This window comes from Capsella rubella, unplaced genomic scaffold (assembly GCF_000375325.1).
Source record: "Capsella rubella cultivar Monte Gargano unplaced genomic scaffold, Caprub1_0 scaffold_3, whole genome shotgun sequence".
NCBI classification, from domain to species: domain Eukaryota; kingdom Viridiplantae; phylum Streptophyta; class Magnoliopsida; order Brassicales; family Brassicaceae; genus Capsella; species Capsella rubella.
The window spans coordinates 14,327,985-14,349,790 of record NW_006238921.1 but is presented as its reverse complement, the minus strand read 5'-3'; the positions used below and the strand labels follow the sequence as shown (position 1 = coordinate 14,349,790).

Here is a 21,806-nt window from a genome sequence, read left to right as displayed (position 1 = left end):
AATATTAGATACAAAACACTGTTGCAAGATACCCATTTTGGGGTTTAAGAGTCTTGCAATAATGTTGGTCTAAGGGGCAAATTATGTTTAAGTCTCCATCGATTCTGGAAACAAAATTAATATAGTGTGTGCATTGGTTAGTGCTAACCGAATCTCTAACTACACGCGCCTCCGTTAGCGCGTGGTTCTTCGTTAAAGTAGAAAATAAATAAATCAAAAGGTTATGTTTGCCGAATTTGCACATTATGGGAATTACAATTATTATTTTTAAAAAATCTCAAGGTTCATTGTAATGTTTGGTCTCTTTTAGCTTATATTTAGAGATTGGAGTATTTTTTTACTAAACTCTCTTGTCAATCTTCTTTTTGTTTCTGTGTGCACATAAATATATATTTCTCCTTTTTTAATATTATGGAAATTTGAAAATATACTATGGTGTTTTTTTGTTTTTAATGAAATTTCAATTGTGTATGCGTTTGTTAGATTCGGTCGTACTAAAATAATTCTCTCTAAATTTGGTATTGAAAAGTACAGTTCGACCTATAAAAAAATTAATGTACTATATTATATAAATTCATCTCAATGCTCCATCTTCGATTTTAGAACTTGGAAATATGTACGTGCAACAATATTTTGGAATTCAAAAGTATATATCCGAGTGTTGTTATAAATTTTTATTTTGTGTCAAAGAATTTTGTTTTGTATTATTAGTGCAACTAAATTAGAATTTTATTTTCATAACTTAAGCTTATTAATTAAAAAGGCATGTTACAAATTCGTAATAATGTATAGTAGTAAAAAGTAGAACTGTTTTAAAATAAATTTAATACGAATCAAAATTCATCAAACAGATTTAAAATGAAAGTCTAATAATTTGTGCTAATATGTTGAAAAATATAAATTAAAATAAATTAGAGTACTGATTGGTAATAGTTGGAAAAAAAAAAATGAAACGGCATTGCATATTTGCATGCATGTAGCGAAGAGGTAAATAACAAAAAGAAACGACAATACGTGTGTGTGTATATATATAGTAATCAAAGTTTTGGAGTTAGCATTATTTTTCATATAAGTTATTGTGAGATTTTTAATGACCATTTGATTGACGGTAATTATGGTGATACGGTGCACCGACTCAATAAGAAATTTGCATAAACTCGGATATATCAAAAACTAATCTGAATTTAAGTTGTGAACCGCCGATTATAAAGCATGAGTCAAAGATATTTTATGACTAGGTTTTGTTATATTATACTATATGATTTTATTTTATTTTATGTAAGCATGTATAATCCGCATCCTACGTTATGATCAACCCACCTTTAATTTCATTTAGCCATTTAGGTTTATATAATTAAGATCTGATTCTTTAAAGTTGCGTTTAAAACTTTAAATTGACGTAAGAATAGAGAGTCATGTTTGGAAGTTGACAAAAAAAAAAAGGTGAAGTTTAAGTACGAAGTACACAGTCTTGTTGATCGGGCAAAACACCATACTATAATAGAAACTGTCTTAAAACGGAAGAAGAGGCTCTTGGTGAAGCAGAAGGTCTAATAAAGTTAACACTCTAAAGAAGGTCTTATTATGATCCTAATCAAATAATATCAGCAACATGAAAACGTTTAGATATCTAGACAAGACCTTTATATATATAACCTTTATTGTTGAATAATTTCCAAAACGTTGAGCCATTCGTTGTAATCTCAAATTATGAATACACACGTACGTACGCATGTTAAAGATAGTTATAGTCCATCACATTACATGTAGTGTAATTAACAGTACTACATCAAAAATAACGATAAAGTAGTACCATATTACTATATTATAGCAACACGAGTACAAAACCATTTTCATTTCAAACTACTAGCAAGTTAGGTCATAGATAACTAAAAACGTCTTTGTAGATTAGGTCTTGGCCCATTGAAGCTCTAAATTGGACCATTCATGGTTGAATATGCTTTATATACACCACGAAAACGAGATATTTTTGTCGGTGCTGATTTATAGACTAAACACAAGTGATAATAAACAAAAACAAAAAAAAAAAGCAAAGAGATAACATTCTTTAAGCACCATTTACAAATTCTTTAATAACAAGTTATGAAATATGAATTTATGAAAACACATATTTTTATAGAAAATATTATATTTGGGATTCAAAACCGAGAGCGCCCATAGGAGTGGCCAATTCTTCCGGTTAATTCCGCTTTAGACCCACTTTTGATTTCCTTTATTTATTGTCGGAAGCATATGATCGATCCATCAACTTAACTTATTTTAAGACATTAGTAGTACTAAACTTCTGAAGTAATTAGTTTTCTAATAATCTTGAAATAAACAAGACAGTAGTACTAAACTTCTCAAGTATTTTAGTTTTCTAGTAATCTTGAAGTATTTAGTTTTCTGACGTATTCAATACTTTACCTTTTCACATATCTATTTTCAAGTAAATCAAATCCAGTTAAGCTTTACGCTAAGTAGGTTTGCTTCATACCAAGAAAGGGTCATTATCATTTTTGATTAGTGTATATAGCTTCTCTCTAAACACAACACCATAACACAGATTTTTCTTTTGTAACTAGTAACGCTAATCATGCTAGTATGAGACATGATAGGCTAGGTCCACTGAATATGAGTAGTGGATGAGAAAAAAAAAAAAAAAAGCACTTTCCTTGTGAAGAAGAAAGAAAATTCACATAAATTAGGATACAAGAAACATAATGAAGTGGCCAAAAACCCTTAAAAAAATATGAAAATCTTCAAAATACTTATGGTCACATGGTTGTATGGACTGAACTTGGACTTCTCTGCGTAATCCTATTGTTCCTTTTACATTTCCAAAGCAGATTCTTATACATTTTTCTTTATTATTTAATTGACACTCAATATAGAGTTAAAAGAATAGTCTATTGAAAGAAACTATTGTTTTTGCCTCCAAGTAGGCAACTATGCAGAGAATTACAACACAATACAGAAACAGAGTTTTAACTCTTCACTTCATTGCCTATAAATACTCTTTCTAGATTTTGTACTCGACCAATCTGTATCTGAGAACAAATATCACAAGAGATGGTTTTTATCAAAGAGAGAGAGATGGAGATTCCAGTTATCGATTTTGGAGAATTGGATGGAGAGAACAGAAGCAAGACCATGTCACTTCTTGATCATGCATGTGATAAGTGGGGCTTCTTCATGGTATGTTGTTATATATCTTCATGCACAAGCGAGAGTTTTCTATATCCTTTAAACTATCGATGAATTTGCAGGTTGATAATCATGGAATTGATAAAGAGTTGATGGAGAAAGTGAAGAAGCTGATTAACTCTCACTATGAAGAGCATCTGAAAGAGGATTTTTACCAGTCAGAGATGGTCAAAGCTTTGAGTGAAGGCAACACCTCAGATGCAGATTGGGAAAGCAGTTTCTTCATCTCTCATAAGCCAACTTCAAACATCTGCAAGATCCCTAACATTTCAGAGGAACTCAGGTAAAGTAACTAAAGAAGTTTAATAGTTCCAAAGGCTTTACCATTTTACATGTTTGCTCATTATATACTGAACACTGTGAGAGGGGAAACTGATATTTGCAGCAAGACGATGGATGAATATGTTTCTCAGCTGCACAAGTTTGCAGAGAGGCTCTCAAAGCTCATGTGTGAGAATCTTGGTCTTGATCAGGAAGACATAATAAAGGCGTTTTCTGGTTCAAAAGGTCCAGCTTTTGGGACAAAAGTGGCTAAATACCCAGAATGTCCCCGTCCTGAGCTCATGAGAGGGCTGAGGGAACATACTGATGCTGGGGGAATCATACTACTCCTGCAGGATGATCAAGTGCCTGGTCTTGAGTTCTTTAAAGATGGGAAGTGGGTTCCTATACCACCATCCAAGAACAACACCATTTTTATCAATACCGGTGATCAACTCGAGATACTGAGTAACGGGAGGTACAAGAGTGTTGTACACCGAGTAATGACAGTGAAACATGGAAGTAGACTGTCGATTGCTACGTTTTACAATCCAGCTGGTGACGCCGTGATATCTCCAGCTCCAAAGCTCTTGTATCCAAGTGGCTTCCAATTTCAAGACTACCTGAAGCTTTATTCAACTACCAAGTTCGGAGACAAATCCCCCAGACTTGAGACCATGAAGAAAATGGAAAATAGGCATTCAGCCTAGGAAGCATCATGCATCTGGACTTCAGTGCTGATTCACTTTAAATTTCTCCCTTTTTTTTCTCTTAAAACTTGTTTTCCCTTTATAAAGAAAATAACAGCCATGTCAGGATCATGCTGATTCAGCTATACTACTTCATCAATATAACCAGCACTTCACAAGTTTCACCACTCTGTTCCACTTAATTCACTCTTATACTCTTTTGACTACTGAGCATCAAGACGTTCAGGAAAAACTTAAACAAATCACCTTGAAAATGAAGTTATCCTATCTTTCCTGAACGTCAATGGGCACATCCACACCTACTATTCAGAGCTTGTAATAGTTCATTATCACTTCCACTGACAAGCTCTAAAGCAAAACTGAAGCAGTCTCATCAAATTCCTTAAAGTGTCCCTCACTGTATCAAGTCAAAGTTCTCGAACTTGAGATCATCAAGATGTAATACTTTAATGCTACCCACAAATTTCTCCATTATCTTCTACCCACAGGATCATGCTTGCAAAGAAATAACTATCAGACAAAGGAACTCACAAGTTCATCGCAAATACACAAAGTCTTCGGTGCCACGTTGTTAGTTCTCATTGGTTGATAACTTTGGTACTCACAGAATAGAAGAATCTTCTCCTTCGAAATAAAAGCTGTTACCGCGAAAATGAGACGCGCCGAAACGCGCGTTCAAAGGAATCTCGTGTTTCCGCGTGTCCATCCATGTGACATGATTCCACTCCTTAGATAAAACCCAAAAAGCCGGTCCAACCAGATTAAACCAGTTCATTTTATTATACATCGCATTAAAGTAAATTATCCCTTTTCACCAGTTCACTTTCGTCGTAAACCAAACATTTATATGTTTAATTAATCGAATAAGATAACCTCTCTTTTTAAACCAGCATCAAACCGGAAATTGACTTTACCGGACCGGACCAGACAGAACCGAACCTAGTTTTCTGTAAATAGGAGTAAACAGGTTTCACACATCCCATCATCTCTAACCACCGACCTCATAAGAGAAAAACAGAGACAACAACAACACTCCTCTCACTCTCATAATCTCATTTTCATTCTATAAAAATAAAATAAAAAGCTCGAATCTTCTTCAACTCAGAGAGAACAGAGAAGTCGATGGCGTTAGCGAATAACTTAACGGCGATACTGAACTTACTAGCGTTACTCTGTTCCATACCCATAACGGCGTCAGGGATATGGCTAGCTTCGAAACCAGACAACGAGTGTGTCAATCTCCTCCGTTGGCCCGTCGTCGTCCTCGGCGTTCTCATCCTCATCGTCTCCGCCACAGGTTTCATCGGCGCCTACAAGTAAGTAATCAAAAGGACAAATTTTTATGAAAAAAAAAAACAGAGCATTCAATTACAAAGATCTAAACTTTTTTTGAGTTCTCAAAATTCAGATACAAGGAGACTTTACTAGCGGTTTACTTGTGTTGTATGGCGATACTGATCGGGCTTTTGCTTGTGGTTCTGATATTTGCTTTCGTGGTGACCCGACCCGATGGATCGTATCGTGTTCCGGGTAGAGGTTACAAAGAGTATAGACTTGAAGGGTTCTCGGATTGGCTTAAGGAGAACGTTGTGGATTCCAAGAATTGGGTGAGGCTAAGGGCTTGTTTGGCTGATACTAATGTTTGTCCTAAACTCAACCAAGAGTTCATCACCGCCGATCAGTTCTTCTCTTCCTCTAAGATCACTCCTCTCCAGGCATGTTCTTTATTTCTTCTTTTTTTTCTTTTACGAAAGAACCCCGAAACTTCTTGTTTGTTACATGAGTCTCCCCCACACTTTCATATTTCAGCTTTAGGTTTGGTTTAGTTTTTATGCACTGGAAGTAGATTATGAGGGAATAGGGATAAGTATATCTGATACAAAAATGTTGTTATGATGCATTCACTAAACGTTGTTGATACGTCCACAAGCCAAATCATATAACTTAGTTATCGACTTTGTAACGAGAATGTTTTGTAATACTTAAATCTCTAGATTATGAGAGACCTATGGTTTGGTTCTTGCAAAAAGAATAGAAAGAAAGGTCCAATTTTTCCAAAAAAAAAAAGTATAAAGTTATAAATTTCTCTTTAGCTTTTCTGAAGTCCAAAAGAGAGCATTGTTCTTATTCTCTATATTCTTTTTATTTGTTTTGCAGCTTTAAGTTTTTTGGTTTTGTATCTTTGACAAATCTTTAGAAAAAAATGGTTTCTGACCTAATTAATCTTATGTTTTCTAGTGTTGGAGTGGAAACTCAAATATCGTAGTTAGTGCCATTTTATGGTATACTTAGATTTAGGACTTTTATGTAATCACCATTATTGAACACATATGTTATTCCTAGTAGACTGGTGTAGAAGTTGCTGGAGACCAAGTCCAAAAATATTTATATAGGAAGATAATGATCAGAATTCAAAATTATACACTATCATAAAGACCCACCTATGCACCCACAATATGGTACATGATAAAATATGTTTTATCTGTTTATTAATTATACTTTGTCCCTTTGTCACTATCTCACTCACACAAAAACTCAATGATCCCATTCACTTTAGATTAGTCTTTTTTATATATAGCCCAACTCAAACTTGACAAAATTTCCAACTTTTTTCTATTCAAAAGTTATGGATTACAATTATTTTCAAAACTGATTTTCATGTCTATTAAGCTTGAAACATGGAGTGATTAAGGGCATAGCTAGGCTAAGAACTTTTGATCGAATAAAGTATTGAATCAAAAGGAAGTGGTAACTTTAAATCTTAGGTTTTTGTTATATTTGAATAAGATTTTGGTATTACTCTGTCGATTTTAAGACTTAGTTGTATGCTATTATCATCAAAACTTTATTTAGATCATGCATGTTGTTCCTTAAATTTCTAGCAAGTTGTCATCCTAGTCCATTGTCACTGCCACAAGATTAGAACCAGTCACTAATAATTAAGTAAGCTAGCTAGATTATGAGGTTTTGACTGAATTGTGTATCGTTATCGTCATTAGACATTATTAAATATTGGACCAATGATGTGATCAATAATTACAAGTTACAAGTCTTTGTCTCCATCATAGAACATAATAGATAATTATATCCCTCCCATGTTGCCCCACTCACATTATTAGTCTTCTTATTTGGATTATTATTAAGACGGAAGAAATAAGTAGATTTCTAAGAAACAACTATACAATTTCTCTTCCTCAAAGACAAAACCAAAATTTACTCACAAGGAATAAGAAAATTTCTAAGAAAGAACTGCAAATTACTTTGATAAGATTACAGCTTTTATTTTTTCCAAATGAATCCATATAGTTGTTTTTAGCCATTTAAGCGATTTAAAATGTAATTTTTATATATAAACACAAACACCATAGGCAAATGGTAACGTTTGTCTTCACAGTTGGATATTTTTCTATAACTTTTGTCAAAAATTTGCAAAAATAGTATAAGTACTTTTACATTGATACAAGAAAAAACAAATTTGGTCATATCTGATAATGACATTGTCTTGAATGTTTTCACAGTCCGGTTGCTGCAAACCACCGAGCGCATGTGGATACAACTTTGTGAACCCAACACTGTGGCTAAACCCGTCGAACATGGCTGCAGACGCAGACTGTTACTTATGGAGCAATGACCAAAGCCAGCTTTGCTACAATTGCAACTCATGCAAAGCTGGTCTATTGGGAAACCTCAGAAAAGAGTGGCGTAAAGCAAACCTCATACTTATCATCACTGTCGTTGTTCTCATATGGGTTTATGTTATTGCTTGTAGTGCGTTTAGGAATGCTCAGACTGAGGATCTCTTCCGCAAATACAAACAAGGTTGGGTCTAAATTGTATTTTTGTGTATACATTTTTCTTTCTAGTTGTTGAGACTTCGGAAATTGCTTGTGATATAACTTCTTTGTATTTTTTAAAGTGTTATTTTCTTTTCGTGGATATTTTTGTATACGTTTTTTTTTGTTAGATTTCGTGTTTAAAGAAAAAGCAAAATTGACCTAATACATTGTTTTTGATTTTTACATTTTGACCTATTTTCTTATTTTTGGGGTTTAGGTGGTGTTTAGAAGATTGGGCTATTGGTTTACTACTACCGGATGTAATAAGACCAACATTATCAATGGGATCTTAGAGGCTAAGATCCCACCAATAATGTTGCCCTAAGCTTCCTAAATTGCAAGGTCGATGAATGATTCATGTAAGGTTGAGTTTATGCTTAGAACATTTTTGTTCTTTTTTTTGACATGGACCAAAAGAAAGTGTGATATTTAAAGTAAATTGTAACAAAATGTCCAACAGTGATTGTTGTTGTTAATTTGGGTAATAGAGAGTTGTCTCAGTTTCTTCTTCTACTAAAGAAAAATCATTAACCGTTGGTTAAAACATAATTATCAACAAAGACTACTCTTTTGTTTTGGAGCTCTCATCTTAATATAATTGAGAGAGAGACAAGTGTGTGTGTGTGTGACGTTCCAACGATAAGAAAAACAAAACATAATTGCTAAAGGATACAGAGCTCCTTTCGTCCCTGTACAGTGTACTTCTTTCTCAATCTTTGTTCCCTTTTGTTCACAATCATATAAAAATATTAATTTAACAACACCGCAACTAAAATGTTTATTATTCCAAATTATATAAACCTAAGCTGTCTTTAGCTACATTACAATTCATTCCTAACCTTAAATTAATATGATCCGGAGAATTTTGTTGTAGTTTTCTAACGTGGTTGAGTCGAAACTTACTAGGCAAGTTCCTTTAGATCCATAAAATAGTATATTCATATCCAAGATTAGTCCACGATTTTAACATTATGTTACAACTTGTATAATAACATGTTTCTTGCATAAAGAGTATCCCATTCGGTTTAGTTAAACCGAACATTTTACTCAATTATTTTTAATAAATTGAAACCATAAAACATGCCAATTATTATTTTTGTTTATAAATTCATTGTGAATATAATTTTTATATATCTTAATATTAGCTATTTATTATTAAATTTACAAAATTGAACCGAGACCAAACCAAACCAAACCGAACCAGATACTTCCATTTGCGTAACGTAGTTTCATACTTTGTATCTTCTATAAATAGTTTTGTTTCTTCAGAGAGCATTCCAAATTCATAATTCCTCGTTTCCCGGATCTCTCCCTAATCTCAAAAACCCGACCCATTTACGCAACCCAAACCCGGGTTCAACCCAAAAAAATGGATAAGCCAAGCTTCGTAATCACAGCCAAAGAAGCTGAATCCGCCGCGAAACAACTCGGCGTCACCGTCTCCAAGCTCCTCCCTTCGCTAGTCAAACCAGCGGAATCCTACGCTCGAACTCCGATTTCGAAATTCAACGTCGCAGCGGTCGGACTCGGATCATCGGGTCGGATCTTCTTAGGCGTCAATGTCGAATTCCCAAACCTCCCTCTCCACCACTCAATCCACGCCGAGCAGTTCCTCGTAACAAACCTCACGCTCAACGGCGAGTCTCACCTCAAATGCTTCTCCGTCTCCGCCGCGCCGTGTGGTCATTGCCGCCAGTTCCTCCAAGAAATCCGCGGCGCGTCTGAGATCAAAATCCTAATCACCGATCCAAAAAACTCCGCCGATTCCGATTCCGCCGCCGACTCCGACGGATTCTTACGTCTCGGAAGCTTCTTACCTCACAGATTCGGTCCCGACGATCTTCTCGAGAAAGATATCCCTCTTCTCCTCGAACCTCACGATAACCGTCTCGCAGTCTCAGATCTCGATTCGATCTGTAACGGAATCGCCGATCCCTCCGCCGATTTGAAACAGACGGCTTTAGCGGCGGCGAACAGATCGTACGCGCCGTATAGTTTGTGTCCGTCGGGAGTAGCGTTGGTGGATTGTGACGGGAAAGTGTACAGAGGATGGTATATGGAATCGGCGGCGTATAATCCAAGTTTGGGACCAGTACAGGCGGCGCTGGTTGATTACGTGGCAAACGGTGGTGGAGGAGGTTACGAGAGGATCGTCGGAGCGGTGTTGGTGGAGAAAAAAGATGCGGTGGTGAGACAAGAGGAGACGGCGAGGTTGTTGTTAAAGACTATATCGCCGAAATGCGAATTCAAAGTGTTTCATTGCTACGGAGCTTCTGCTTAGAAGAAAATAATCATTTTTTAATCATCGCAAAAAAAAAAAAAAACGAATAAAAAAAAATGTGACTTTTTAAATTTACTTCATATAATTGTTGAAATTGATGTGTGCTTCTCTCTCAATGATGTGGATAGATTTTTAAAAAGAATAGTGTTGATGACAACACATAAAGAGAATAAGAAAAAGTTTTTATTTTATTTTAATATTTTAATGTGGATAATAATTTTATGAATTGTATTACTATGTTTATGAAATAATTTTTATCTTCTTTTTTTGTGTGTTGGTAATAAATTATGCTCCTCCAATTTTAATTTTAATGATAATAATTTTATGAATTGTATTATTATGTTTATGAAATAATTTTTATCTTCTTTTTTTGTGTGTTGGTAATAAATTATGCTCCTCCAATTTTAATTGGTTTATATGAAATCAAGGATAGGTGATGTAAACTATATCAAATCGGCCAAATCAAGATCAAATTAGATAATGAGTAGATTATATATTTTGAGGAAAAACAATTAAAAAAAGGTTTAAAGTTTAAACTACTACGGTCATAATGTTGTGTTAGAGTGTTTTTAGTAACATGTACTAGTCTACTAATTCAAAACTCCAAAGATTAAAAGTTATGACTTCGGTTCGTTTTATTACACGTAAAATAATGATGGTTCTTTTATGTTTCATGTCAAAAAGGCAAAAAGTAAATTTACATATTGATGATGCCTTTACACATTGAAGTTGCTGGAGTAAAGGTTCAAAATAGGAAGCATGAGAAAAAAGAGAATCTAATAATAAGATGGATCCACTAGCAACTCCTGCTACTATGAGTGGTGAACGATGAATCTAAGATTTGCTTAGATGACTTCATTTTTCATTTCGAATAGTTTTCTATAAACAAAAAGATAGGATCATATTTTACTATGAGCTCTACAAACCTCTAATTTGTTTTCTAGTTATCTCCAGTTTGGAGCATTACAATATAAATGCTAATACTGCATGGTTAACTTCTCTCGATTCAAATTAATATGATCTATTAAACAATTTTTAAACAAGAACGCAGACTGTAGACATTAAGACATATATGTATTATCTTCCAAAATACACAAGAGAAGCCATTGTAGACTGTGGGAGCTGAAATCCACAAACTGGAATAGGGTAAACTTGAGTGGGCTCCTAATTCCCTGTCCGAACTCGAAGTAGAATTGCAAAGAGTGGAGAGAATTGTATATAGCTTTATTCAGTATTTTTAGACAAAAGAATCCGACCCTTTTACATTTGGTCCTCCCTTACTACTTATACAAATTCGATAAACATTAAATGCCAGGCGAGCTCCGCTCCGCGAATCACGCACTTCTCATCAATGCGCCGTTTGACCCGCTGATAGCCCGTTTCGATTCTCCTCTTGAATACTCGTAACTTTCTAGAATTCTCCCAGCGAAGTGAGCAGTTCCGGGAACATGCTTATATAAGTGAGCCCAATCGAAGTGGGCTGCTGGCCCGGGATGCCAATTCCGGTACTCACATAGACTTGTCGTAGTTTCTCAAAACTGAAGTTAAATGTCAGCCACTTACTCATTTTTTGTTCTGTCGATTGTTTTGTTTCGCGTCTTAGGTAAAAGACATCAAAAGTGTCCTTCTATGTTAGACATCAAATTGTCACAATTTGAGTTACGATATCAACATCTATCTTAAGAGATTGTTGTGTCACTTTGCATTTTTATTTCCGATGTGACATGCTCATGAGAGATAATGTTTGATTGGGGTTTTTTTGTTGTTTTGCACACCCTATTATCTCTACCACGTTGGTTCGACCAGTTTTGCTTGAATAACAAGATAAACCGGAACTTAACCGGGAATAATTTATGAACTATATAATGACCGACTGAAAGATCTCAACCCGTTTTTAATTACAAAGAATGCCCATATACACAACCGGACAACTAACCAAAATGCAAAAACTGCGTAGACATGTCTACTCCTGTAATCTGAAAACATTATGTGATATAGAAAAAATTCGGAAAAAACATTATGGACATGGATCATAAGTGGCCCAACTAGGATATGTCAATAATAAGCCCAATATCAGAAGAAAACATTACTTGTAACATTCTCTAGCCGTTGGTCCGTCAGATTATTTTAATCGGACGGTCCAGGAGTTTTCACGATTTACTATTAGTATGCTTATATAACGTCGTCGTTTCACGCACATCTCCGTTGTTTTCCTTTTTTTTTGTTTCCTCTACTAAAACAAGTAAGAATTGGAAGATTTTGATTTCGGTCATCTCCGACTCTCAGAGAATAAGGAAGACGAAGACTAAGAAGAAGAAGGTGATTAACAATGGCGTACGTTAGTATGGGTGAAGCTCACCGGCGGATCACTGAATACTTAAACCGTTTCTGCGACGCCGTTTCGTACCAAGACTCTTCTACACTTTGCCGTCTCCTCTCTTTCTCTTCCAATTCTCCACCTCTTCTCTCACTCGCCGACGCACTCAACGTCTTCCAGGTACATCAAATTCTCTGATTTATCCTGTTTTAATCGAGACCCATGATGTAAATTAACAGCTTTGAAATACTAGGAGTATGTTTTTGCGATTAGTGTGGCACGATCTTTATGTTAGTAAAGTTTCTGGCTTTCTGGTTCAGTTTGAGTCCATGATGCTTACAATATGTTCCTCCAATTGCGTATTCGTATAAATTTTTTGAATTTAGAGCTCAATCTAGTAGGAGTACGCTCATGCGTTAAAAGAATGATCTTTATGTTATCAAAGTTTGTATCTTTTAGGTTCAATATCAATCGAGGATATTTAGAGTATGCTTTTCCAATGAGGTCCTCATACTTCACAGATGTGTCTGAATTTTGAATTTAGAGCGTGACACTCTCTGTCATTGAGTTGTTGTATTAAACACTTCCTGTCTATGTTTGAGTTTATGAGTATGAATTTTTTAATTAGGGCTTGAAACTTTTTGGATTTCTATGTAAAGAGCTGTGAAAGGGCTAAATCGTTTGAATTTTCTTTTCTTTGACTGATACAGGATGCTAGCAGTTTGATTAGACAGTCTGATAAGTTCTCTGAATATGGCGAGATTCTGGCCCATTTGTTTCGTTCTCTACAAAGTTACCGAGTTGGGAATCTAGTTGAAGCATACCTTGCTTTCGAGAAGTTTGCCAAGTAAGTTATTCTTGTTCCTCTCTGCTCCTCTATTAATGTCTAATTCGATTTCAGGGTTTTACCTGTGGTAGAATAGATAAGATTTGTGTGTTCCCAGTGTCTGATATTTGGAGGATTCTATATGTGCAGTGCATTTGTTCAGGAGTTTCGTAATTGGGAATCTGCTTGGGCATTGGAAGCTCTGTATGTAGTTTGTTATGAAATTCGAGTTCTTGCGGAAAAGGTAGTATCTCATTCGTATATCCCTTTTTGAAAATTTAAATCTTGCTTAGTTTCATTACATCGAGGACACAGTTCTGAAAGCATGACTTTTTCGCTTGGAAATACAGGCTGATAAAGAGTTAACTTCTAATGGAAAATCTCCCGAGAAATTAAAAGCAGCTGGATCTCTTCTCATGAAAGTTTTTGGAGTTCTTGCTGTAAGTTGCTCCTTATATCTGTCTATATATCTTCAGGAATATTAGTTAATGTTTGGCCCCTTATGTAGTTTTTAACTGTAGGGAAAAGGTCCAAAACGAGTCGGAGCATTATATGTGACTTGTCAATTGTTCAAGACCTACTTTAAGGTGATATGCTTTCTGCCAACATTTTGATATTTCTGGTTTCAAATGATTTTACAAGCACTCGTATATAATCATTTGGAATTGATTAACCACTAAAGGGAGTACTAAACACGTGTCCCTAACTCTGCATTTCAGCTTGGAACCGTCAATCTTTGTCGAAGTGTAATAAGAAGTATTGAAACTGCTCGGATATTTGACTTTGAGGAGTTTCCAAGAAGAGACAAGGTTAGTGAAATTCTCTGCAATCAGTTTTAGGTTTTGGCCTCCTGATTCTGTTACTTATTATCTTCTGTTTCTTCTTCACAAACACCAGGTTACATACATGTATTATACTGGACGATTAGAAGTCTTCAACGAAAATTTTCCTGCTGTGAGTCACTAAGAGATTTTCTCATTCTATTTCAGTTCATTTTGTAGTGTCAATCGAAATGTTGATAGTAACATTTAATCATTTCTTTGAATCTTGCAGGCTGATACAAAACTATCATATGCCTTGCAATATTGCAACCCCAAAAGAGAACGGAATATAAGGTCTGATTGTGTTTTTACTCTGTGATTACCTTACTCTTGCGTTTCGTTGCTTAATCAGCTTAAGTGGCTTTTGTGTATCAGGATGATATTAAAGTATTTGATACCGGTGAAACTTTCTATAGGAATTATACCAAAAGATGAGCTCTTGCAAAAGTATAATCTGCACGAGGTAACAACTTTCCTTATGTTCTATGCATTCTCTTCAATTCTACATCAAAACATATTTCTCATCTGGGGGTGATATTATATTTCTCTGACACCAACTTCTCTACATGTCCAGTACACAAAGATTGTGGAAGCTCTAAGAAAGGGGGATCTCAGGCTTCTCCGGCATGCTCTCCAAGAACATGAAGATCGGTATGTATTTCTTTCTACATCTTGGTTTGCTTATCTACACCCAAATGATAAGTCCTTGTGGTTACTTAAGTGCATGAGCATTGCAATTAGCGTAGGCTGCTTGTAGTGGATTGTAGCTATATTGACAGCTCAGTAACAACTGGTTAGGTAGAGTAGACAGCTAACAGGTTGAAAGAAAGTTGGGGCAGAAGGTTCGGGATATTCAGGATTTCTTTAGGAGTTGGGATTTGGAATGAGTATAGAGATACTTTCATTAGTTAAGTGACTCTATGATGCTTATTTGGATTCAATCTTCAAACACCTTAATATCGATCTAATACTCTTTGTACAGGTTCTTGAGGTCGGGTGTGTATCTTGTGTTGGAAAAGCTAGAGCTCCAAGTCTACCAGAGACTCATGAAGAAAATGTAAGCAAGATTAATGTTCAATCAATCCATCCAAGATTCTCTGATTACTTTAGTTTCTCATAACTCTTATTATCAATTTTTTTCAGTTATATCATCCAGAAGCAGAGTGATCCAGCGAGAGCTCACCAGCTGAAGCTTGAAGTGATTGCCAAAGCACTAAGATGGCTAGAAATGGACATGGATCTCGACGAGGTCTCTTCTACGTTCCCATCCCAATTATTGCTTTTGATTTACTAGAATGAAATCTATAAAACTCAAATTTCTCATAATATTGTTTGTTTTGCAGGTGGAATGTATAATGACGATCTTGATATACAAGAACCTTGTGAAAGGTTACTTAGCACACAAGAGCAAAGTGGTAGTTCTAAGCAAGCAAGATCCTTTCCCTAAACTAAATGGGAAGCCGGTTGGATCATAGACATATATGTGTACGGTACACAGTGTACCCTGCGGGGCTGTTTTTGTTGTTGTATCAAGAAACCTGAGCTTAATCTCATTCTTTACTTTATATGATTATTGATGATATCGTCAGTTCGATTTTGTTTAGTAAAAGGAATAGTAAAAAGTAATAAGAACACTTGTTTTACCGGCTTGAATTTTTCACATCAATGAGCACAGAGCTCACAAGAACGAGAGCAAAAGAGAAGAATACATCTCTAAGGAAATGTTCATAAAAAAAGAAACCTTTTTGTCAATTATGGCCAAAACACAATAATTTGTTATTGGTATATTCTAAAGATTTTTCTTAAAAAATATTAGAAACTAGATTTTACCCCGTGGTACACCACGGGTCCATCATTTAACGTGTCTCTCTTATATAGAATTCTAATCGGTTATAGTTTAATCTGTTCTAATTAGAGTTGGTTAAGCATATTATTCGAAATCCAGCGGGAATAATGTATTGTTTGCGGTATATATATATCAGGTTTTGTACTTATATATGAGAATTTACCCTATGGTACATGACCACGAGAAAATTTATTAATTTATGTTTTTATAATTTTTTTTATGATTTTTATTATAAACTGATTGACTTTTTTTTTTAACTCTTAATACAATTGAGGCAGTGTTATATTTTTTTTTTGTCTATTTGCAATAAAACTTGTATTTTTATTGCATTTAATATTTGTTGGATTTGATATATTAATATAATGAAACTAAAATTAGTACTCAACGTTATGTGATACATGACACGTGGAATGAAATGATACGTAAAAATTAATCTTATAAATATTTTATAACTAATTATATAAAAAAATTAAGTTATATTTGTTTGTTTGTTAGTAATGTTTGTTTTGTATAGTGTTTAAAATTTTATAATTTTGTTTGTAGAACATCGTATACGGCAAGGTTACATGTTTTACATAACATTAATTTAATGAACTTAATTAGATAAGTCTAATATTCTAATATTGATGGTGTTAGCAGAATAATAAATATTTAACCCGTATTCGTGGGAATAATGAGTAAATCATCGTACCTTATATCATATTCTGTAATATATCCCCGTTTTATGATATTTCTAACCTTTATAATTTAAATATTCATTATATTTTAATACATTTAATAATTATATTTTAACGGTGTTATATATATGTTGTTTTTATTTACCAAATTTATACTATGGTGAATTTCTTGTTTTTAATATAGATGTTACAGTAAAATTTGTCATCTTGTATGAAATTTTAATATTTTTTAATATATTTTCAAATAGGAAGTATGACTAATTTTAGATATAGAAAAGTAATGGGAATGAATCAAACTTTATACTAAAATGCAAAAAGAGTGATTTACAAAATTATAGTAAATTTTCAATTTTAATGTTTGAGAAATAACTTAGAGGTCGATTGGTAACGACTGTTACTTGTGGCTGTAGAGACTTTAACTTTAAAATTTTGGCTGCAGAGAATTTGGCTGTAGATGCTTTGGCTGTAGAAACTTTTACTGTTAAAATTTGATTGGCAATGAACAGCTTTTAAAGTTATGTATGTTATTTTTATTATTATTATTTTATATTTCTAATAAATATACATTATATCATAAATGAATTTATAAAATAAAAGTATTATTGAAATGGATCTTAAAAGAACAAGAAAAAAATGAGAGTAATTAATTTATAAAAATAAAATATATAAAATATATTTATAAACTTGTGAAAAGGTTTTAAATGTAACGAGAATATGAAAAATAAATCTTTTTAATTGATTAAATTTAAAGTCAGGTTTTTGACGCTTTAAGAAAAATGAGAAAACAAAGAAGGAAAAAATAGAAGTGACTTTTAATGCTTTAAAAAAAATAAAAGCAAAAAATGTTGATTGGCAAATTAATTACTGTTAAGGCTTTAAAACCATTTTAAAGCCTTAAAAGTCATCACCAATCGCCCTCTTAGTGAAAAATAAGAATACTTTAGTTATTCTTACTTTAAATATTGATCGTGTTAATAAAATAATAAAATGACTATTTATCCATATTTCTATGTTATTTTATATATATTGTTATAACCCGTTAGGTGACCTCCAAAAAAAGTAATAACCCGTCCTACTATATAACCCCGTTATATGATAAGTTAAACTTTATATATGTTTAAATATTTATAATATCTTAAAATTTTAATTCAGTTTAAATTTATTAGTTAAAATATTATAGTTATAATAATTAAAAACATAAAATTTTATTAAATCGTATGAACCTTTACATATACGTTAATTTTTTAAATCATTTGGTAAACCACGGGTCCATTTTTTTTTAAATTAATCATTAAAATGAGTTAATTAGTTTACTAATATGATTTTTTAAGTTAATATAAATGTTAAGATGTTATATATATGTCGTTGTATTTACCAAATTTACCCTGTGGTAACTTTCTTGTTTTTAATATAGATGTTACTTTGTTATCTATATATATAAAGTTAGGTTTTTCTCTCTTCTCATGATGCCACCTAAGCATCCACCTAAGCCATATTTTTTTACATTAAAATAAATTTAAAACATTCATTTAGTGCATATTTATGCTACTTATTTAATTAATAGAAAATTTATATAGATAAAAATAAATTATGTAAATAAATGAAATGTTAAATAAGAAATACTATCATTTTTTATTAGTTAGTGGTATTAATATAATTCAACTTTCATTTTAAATTGATCATAATTTAAAATTTTAAATGTGTTAAAGAGCTTAAGAATGTAAGTAAATTTTAAATTTATGCTAGAATAAAAACAACATTTATGTAATTGTATATATAAAATTTTAAAGGGAAAAAATAAAATTGAAAGTGAAATATTAGTTTATAACATGATCAATAGGAAAATGCTTTTAATCCAAATTTAAATATTGAAAGATAATAATTCAAGAGAAAATAACTATAATATGTTTTCAAAATCAATTAAAAATAAATAAAATATCACATATAAATAAAAAGTTTACAAAAAAATTATAAACTTCCCGCGCGCAGCGCGGGTCAACTGCTAGTAGTATATATTTTGGTGTAATTTTAATAACTAATAATATTCGTTATTGAATATATGTCGTGGAGTTCGAAAAAACTATACATATGCGTAGTTTTTTTTTAAATGCACTATAATTAAACTCATATTTGCTAAAATAATATATTATATTTTGATTCATCATTTATATTGCTTAATAAGATTTGGTATTTATGCTTGAAAAATATTCATATCCATGATCACATTTACTATTGATATCTATATATATTTCTTGAGCTGAAAAATATGATCAGAAAGTGCATGCATGTGTGGGAGATAGACAATGTCTGTTAATGAGTCATACTCGTTCAAAAGCTGTAGCCTCTCAAGATCATGAGCTGCAGAAAGAAAAATAATATTGTAAGAATAGAAAATAACTTCAATTGATCATGGGAATCGTTGAGAAGAGGAGAGTAAGTGCAACATACCAGTGCTTCACAATCTTGTTCTTCTAGCATTTTTACAAAGCTGTATCCACCACAAACACAGAAAAAAGAAAGTCATGGTTATTTAATTTTCTTTAAACTCACTGAAAACTTATTAGGTCAAAATAACAAAGCTATTTGAATCATAATCGGAAATATAGCATATTTTCAGATTAGAATCATAATCGGAAATAGAGCATATTACGACCTAGCTAGGATCTATTTTAAAAGAACATTTGTCTGAGTGTCAAAGTGTTTAGGTCCCAACTATTTATAGGAGATTATTTACGCATAAGATTTATTGTTTTACAAACAAATTAGTGACTAATTATTCGCATAATTAAATTCTGATTTTTAAGAAATTTTCCAAGTCTATGTAATTTATTTGATTCATGACAATAAATCAGTTTCCATTTTCGATTTTGTAGGTAGATATTTAGGGAAATTTGTTTCGGTACATTAATATGATTACTGTTTATATTTTAAGGGAATAATAATAATAATATGGAATTGATTGTGTTGATTACCAAAAACGGATTTATAGCTTGGAACCGATATAATTAGTTCCCTTATTTTTAGGTTTTAAAATTTGATTAGTAGTTAATGTTGCTAGTTTTTTGAAACTTTGATATCATATTAAATTGTATTTATTATGTTTACTATAATAATGACAACTTCGATTTTTCTTAAATAAAAGACTAAGATCCATCATTTGCAATCGGGTCAAAAATTAAAATGAAAAACCGACCCGATAATTAATATTACACAAGTAACCTTAATGAGCTTTTTAAAAATGATTAGTAGTAAGGGTAATTAGTGGAAATCGATTTTTTAAAAGGGTGGTCAAAAAAGGGTTGCAAAAATAATAAGATAGATTTGTTTTATCAATTGCATAATATTAGAAATTTCTTTCACATGATTTTGGAAAAAAGGAAATTTGTTTTATCAATTGCCTTTTCCTTGTTATTATTCAGATAATGTACAAAATGTAGGCGTTGTACATTATCTGTTTATTTCTATTTTTTTCTCTGGTTCGGAAAGTGTAATTTTTATTATCTATTGTTCAAAAAATCCGTTAGGCGTTAGCTAGACGCTTGATAGAGGTTTAGCATCTAATCGAGGATTAATCGTTTGATAATCGATTCTAATCGATTTTAAGTGTTGATCAATTTTCGAAATAATTATGATAATTATGTACTGTTCACTAAATATTGTCTCTAACTAAATTGGAAATATTCAAAATTTTAGCCCACTTACTCATATTTATCATCAACTATAATTTTTTTTTTTTTTTTTTTTTTCAACATCATCATCTATAACTTTTTTCTCCTATTTTCCATCTTTTACTAAGGCATCATTATTGGGGGTATCTTAGGGGTTAAGATACCCCAATTTATTAAATCTTTAATCTCTCCCACCTATCTTCTTCTTCTCCTCGATCTCGTCTCCCAGTTTTCTGCAACTTTTTTTTTTCTATTTTGTTCTTAATTTATCTTCCGATTTGGCCGAGTTTGAGTAATTTTTGTGTTCAACTAGGGTTTAGTTATATAATAAATTAGGGTTTATGTTATATAAATAATTTTGGTCTCTACAGTTAAATGTAAGCAACACAAGTCTGAGGATGAAGAAGGGTGGTACAAAGATCGAGATTCCCAACAGCCGCAGCGAGAAGCTCGTTGGTCTGCTTCACGAGACAGAATCAAAAGAAGTTGTGGTCTTGTGTCATGGATTCAGATCGAACAAGGACAACACCATTCTCAAAAACATCGCTGTGGCTTTAGCCAAAGAAGGCATCAGCGCTTTTCGTTTCGATTTCTCTGGTAACGGAGAGAGCCAAGGCGATTTCTACTATGGCAACTTCAACAGTGAAGCTGATGATGATCTGCATTACGTTATCCAGCACTTGTCTAATGACATGAACCGTGTGGTTCCTGTGATTCTCGGGCATAGTAAAGGAGGTGATGTGGTTCTTCTCTATGCGTCTAAGCATGGAGGAGATAGTATCCGCAATGTGGTGAATATCTCTGGACGTTTTGATCTTACGAAAGGCGTACGTCTCGGAGATGATTATAAGGAAAAGATTAAGGAACAAGGATACATCGATGCCGTAGAGGACACGGAAGAATCTTTAATGGATAGGTTGAACACGGATATGCATAAAGCTTGTCTCAAGATTGATAAAGAATGCAAAGTCTTGACGGTTCATGGGTCTGATGACACTGTAGTACCTGTGGGAGATGCTGAAGAGTTTGCAAAGGTCATACAAAACCACAAGCTGGTGATTGTGGAAGGAGCTAATCATGGTTACACCAAACATCAGAAGCAATTGGTTTCAACGGTTGTGGAGTTTATAAAGACTGTGATTGTTGAAGAATAACTAGTCAGTTTGTCTTTGGATAATAGTTCATGATGCCAAATGAGTTCATGTGTTTTTTTTTGCTCATTAGTTTCATCAAAATTTATGTTCAAACTCAATTTGTTTCTAGTTACATTCAATCCAAATATTGAAGTGTATTTTTTGGTTTAATATTACAATGAAAGCGACAAGATTCAAATTCTACAGTTTTTAACTGTTGGCT

At 33.0% G+C, this 21,806-nt stretch overlaps 5 protein-coding genes across 6 annotated transcripts; all 5 read left to right on the top strand.

Moving 5' to 3' along the window:
* The first annotated feature begins 2,915 nt into the window (after positions 1-2,915).
* On the top strand, positions 2,916-4,342 carry LOC17890827 (1-aminocyclopropane-1-carboxylate oxidase 1). The gene is made up of 3 exons (XM_006298120.2): positions 2,916-3,198; positions 3,270-3,490; positions 3,593-4,342. Exons 1-3 carry the CDS (start codon positions 3,073-3,075, stop codon positions 4,176-4,178), a joined length of 933 nt encoding a protein of 310 aa, XP_006298182.1. The 5' UTR covers positions 2,916-3,072; the 3' UTR covers positions 4,179-4,342.
* A 740-nt stretch (positions 4,343-5,082) lies between these two features.
* LOC17893478 (tetraspanin-2) lies at positions 5,083-8,501 on the top strand. Of its 2 annotated transcripts, XM_006298259.2 has the most exons (4): positions 5,083-5,494; positions 5,587-5,893; positions 7,697-7,997; positions 8,232-8,501. In XM_006298259.2, exons 1-4 carry the CDS (start codon positions 5,301-5,303, stop codon positions 8,240-8,242), a joined length of 813 nt encoding a protein of 270 aa, XP_006298321.1. In that variant the 5' UTR covers positions 5,083-5,300; the 3' UTR covers positions 8,243-8,501. The 2 variants fall into 2 exon arrangements, with proteins under 2 accessions (XP_006298321.1, XP_006298322.1); XM_006298260.2 differs by lacking the exon at positions 8,232-8,501 and having other exon boundaries at positions 5,084-5,494; positions 7,697-8,114.
* Positions 8,502-9,280: 779 nt separating this feature from the next.
* Positions 9,281-10,492, top strand: LOC17893445 (cytidine deaminase 1). The gene has a single exon (XM_006298148.2). It carries the CDS (start codon positions 9,384-9,386, stop codon positions 10,293-10,295), a length of 912 nt encoding a protein of 303 aa, XP_006298210.1. The 5' UTR covers positions 9,281-9,383; the 3' UTR covers positions 10,296-10,492.
* Positions 10,493-12,524: 2,032 nt separating this feature from the next.
* Positions 12,525-15,912, top strand: LOC17892319 (enhanced ethylene response protein 5). Its single transcript, XM_006297725.2, has 13 exons — positions 12,525-12,792; positions 13,323-13,459; positions 13,589-13,682; positions 13,789-13,878; positions 13,960-14,025; positions 14,158-14,247; positions 14,336-14,392; positions 14,492-14,553; positions 14,635-14,722; positions 14,834-14,910; positions 15,242-15,316; positions 15,403-15,508; positions 15,603-15,912. The coding sequence occupies exons 1-13, from the start codon at positions 12,625-12,627 to the stop codon at positions 15,732-15,734; spliced, it is 1,242 nt and encodes a 413-aa protein (XP_006297787.1). The 5' UTR covers positions 12,525-12,624; the 3' UTR covers positions 15,735-15,912.
* Positions 15,913-20,736: 4,824 nt separating this feature from the next.
* Positions 20,737-21,772, top strand: LOC17891608. Its single transcript, XM_023786264.1, has one exon. It carries the CDS (start codon positions 20,849-20,851, stop codon positions 21,602-21,604), a length of 756 nt encoding a protein of 251 aa, XP_023642032.1. The 5' UTR covers positions 20,737-20,848; the 3' UTR covers positions 21,605-21,772.
* Positions 21,773-21,806: the final 34 nt, after the last annotated feature.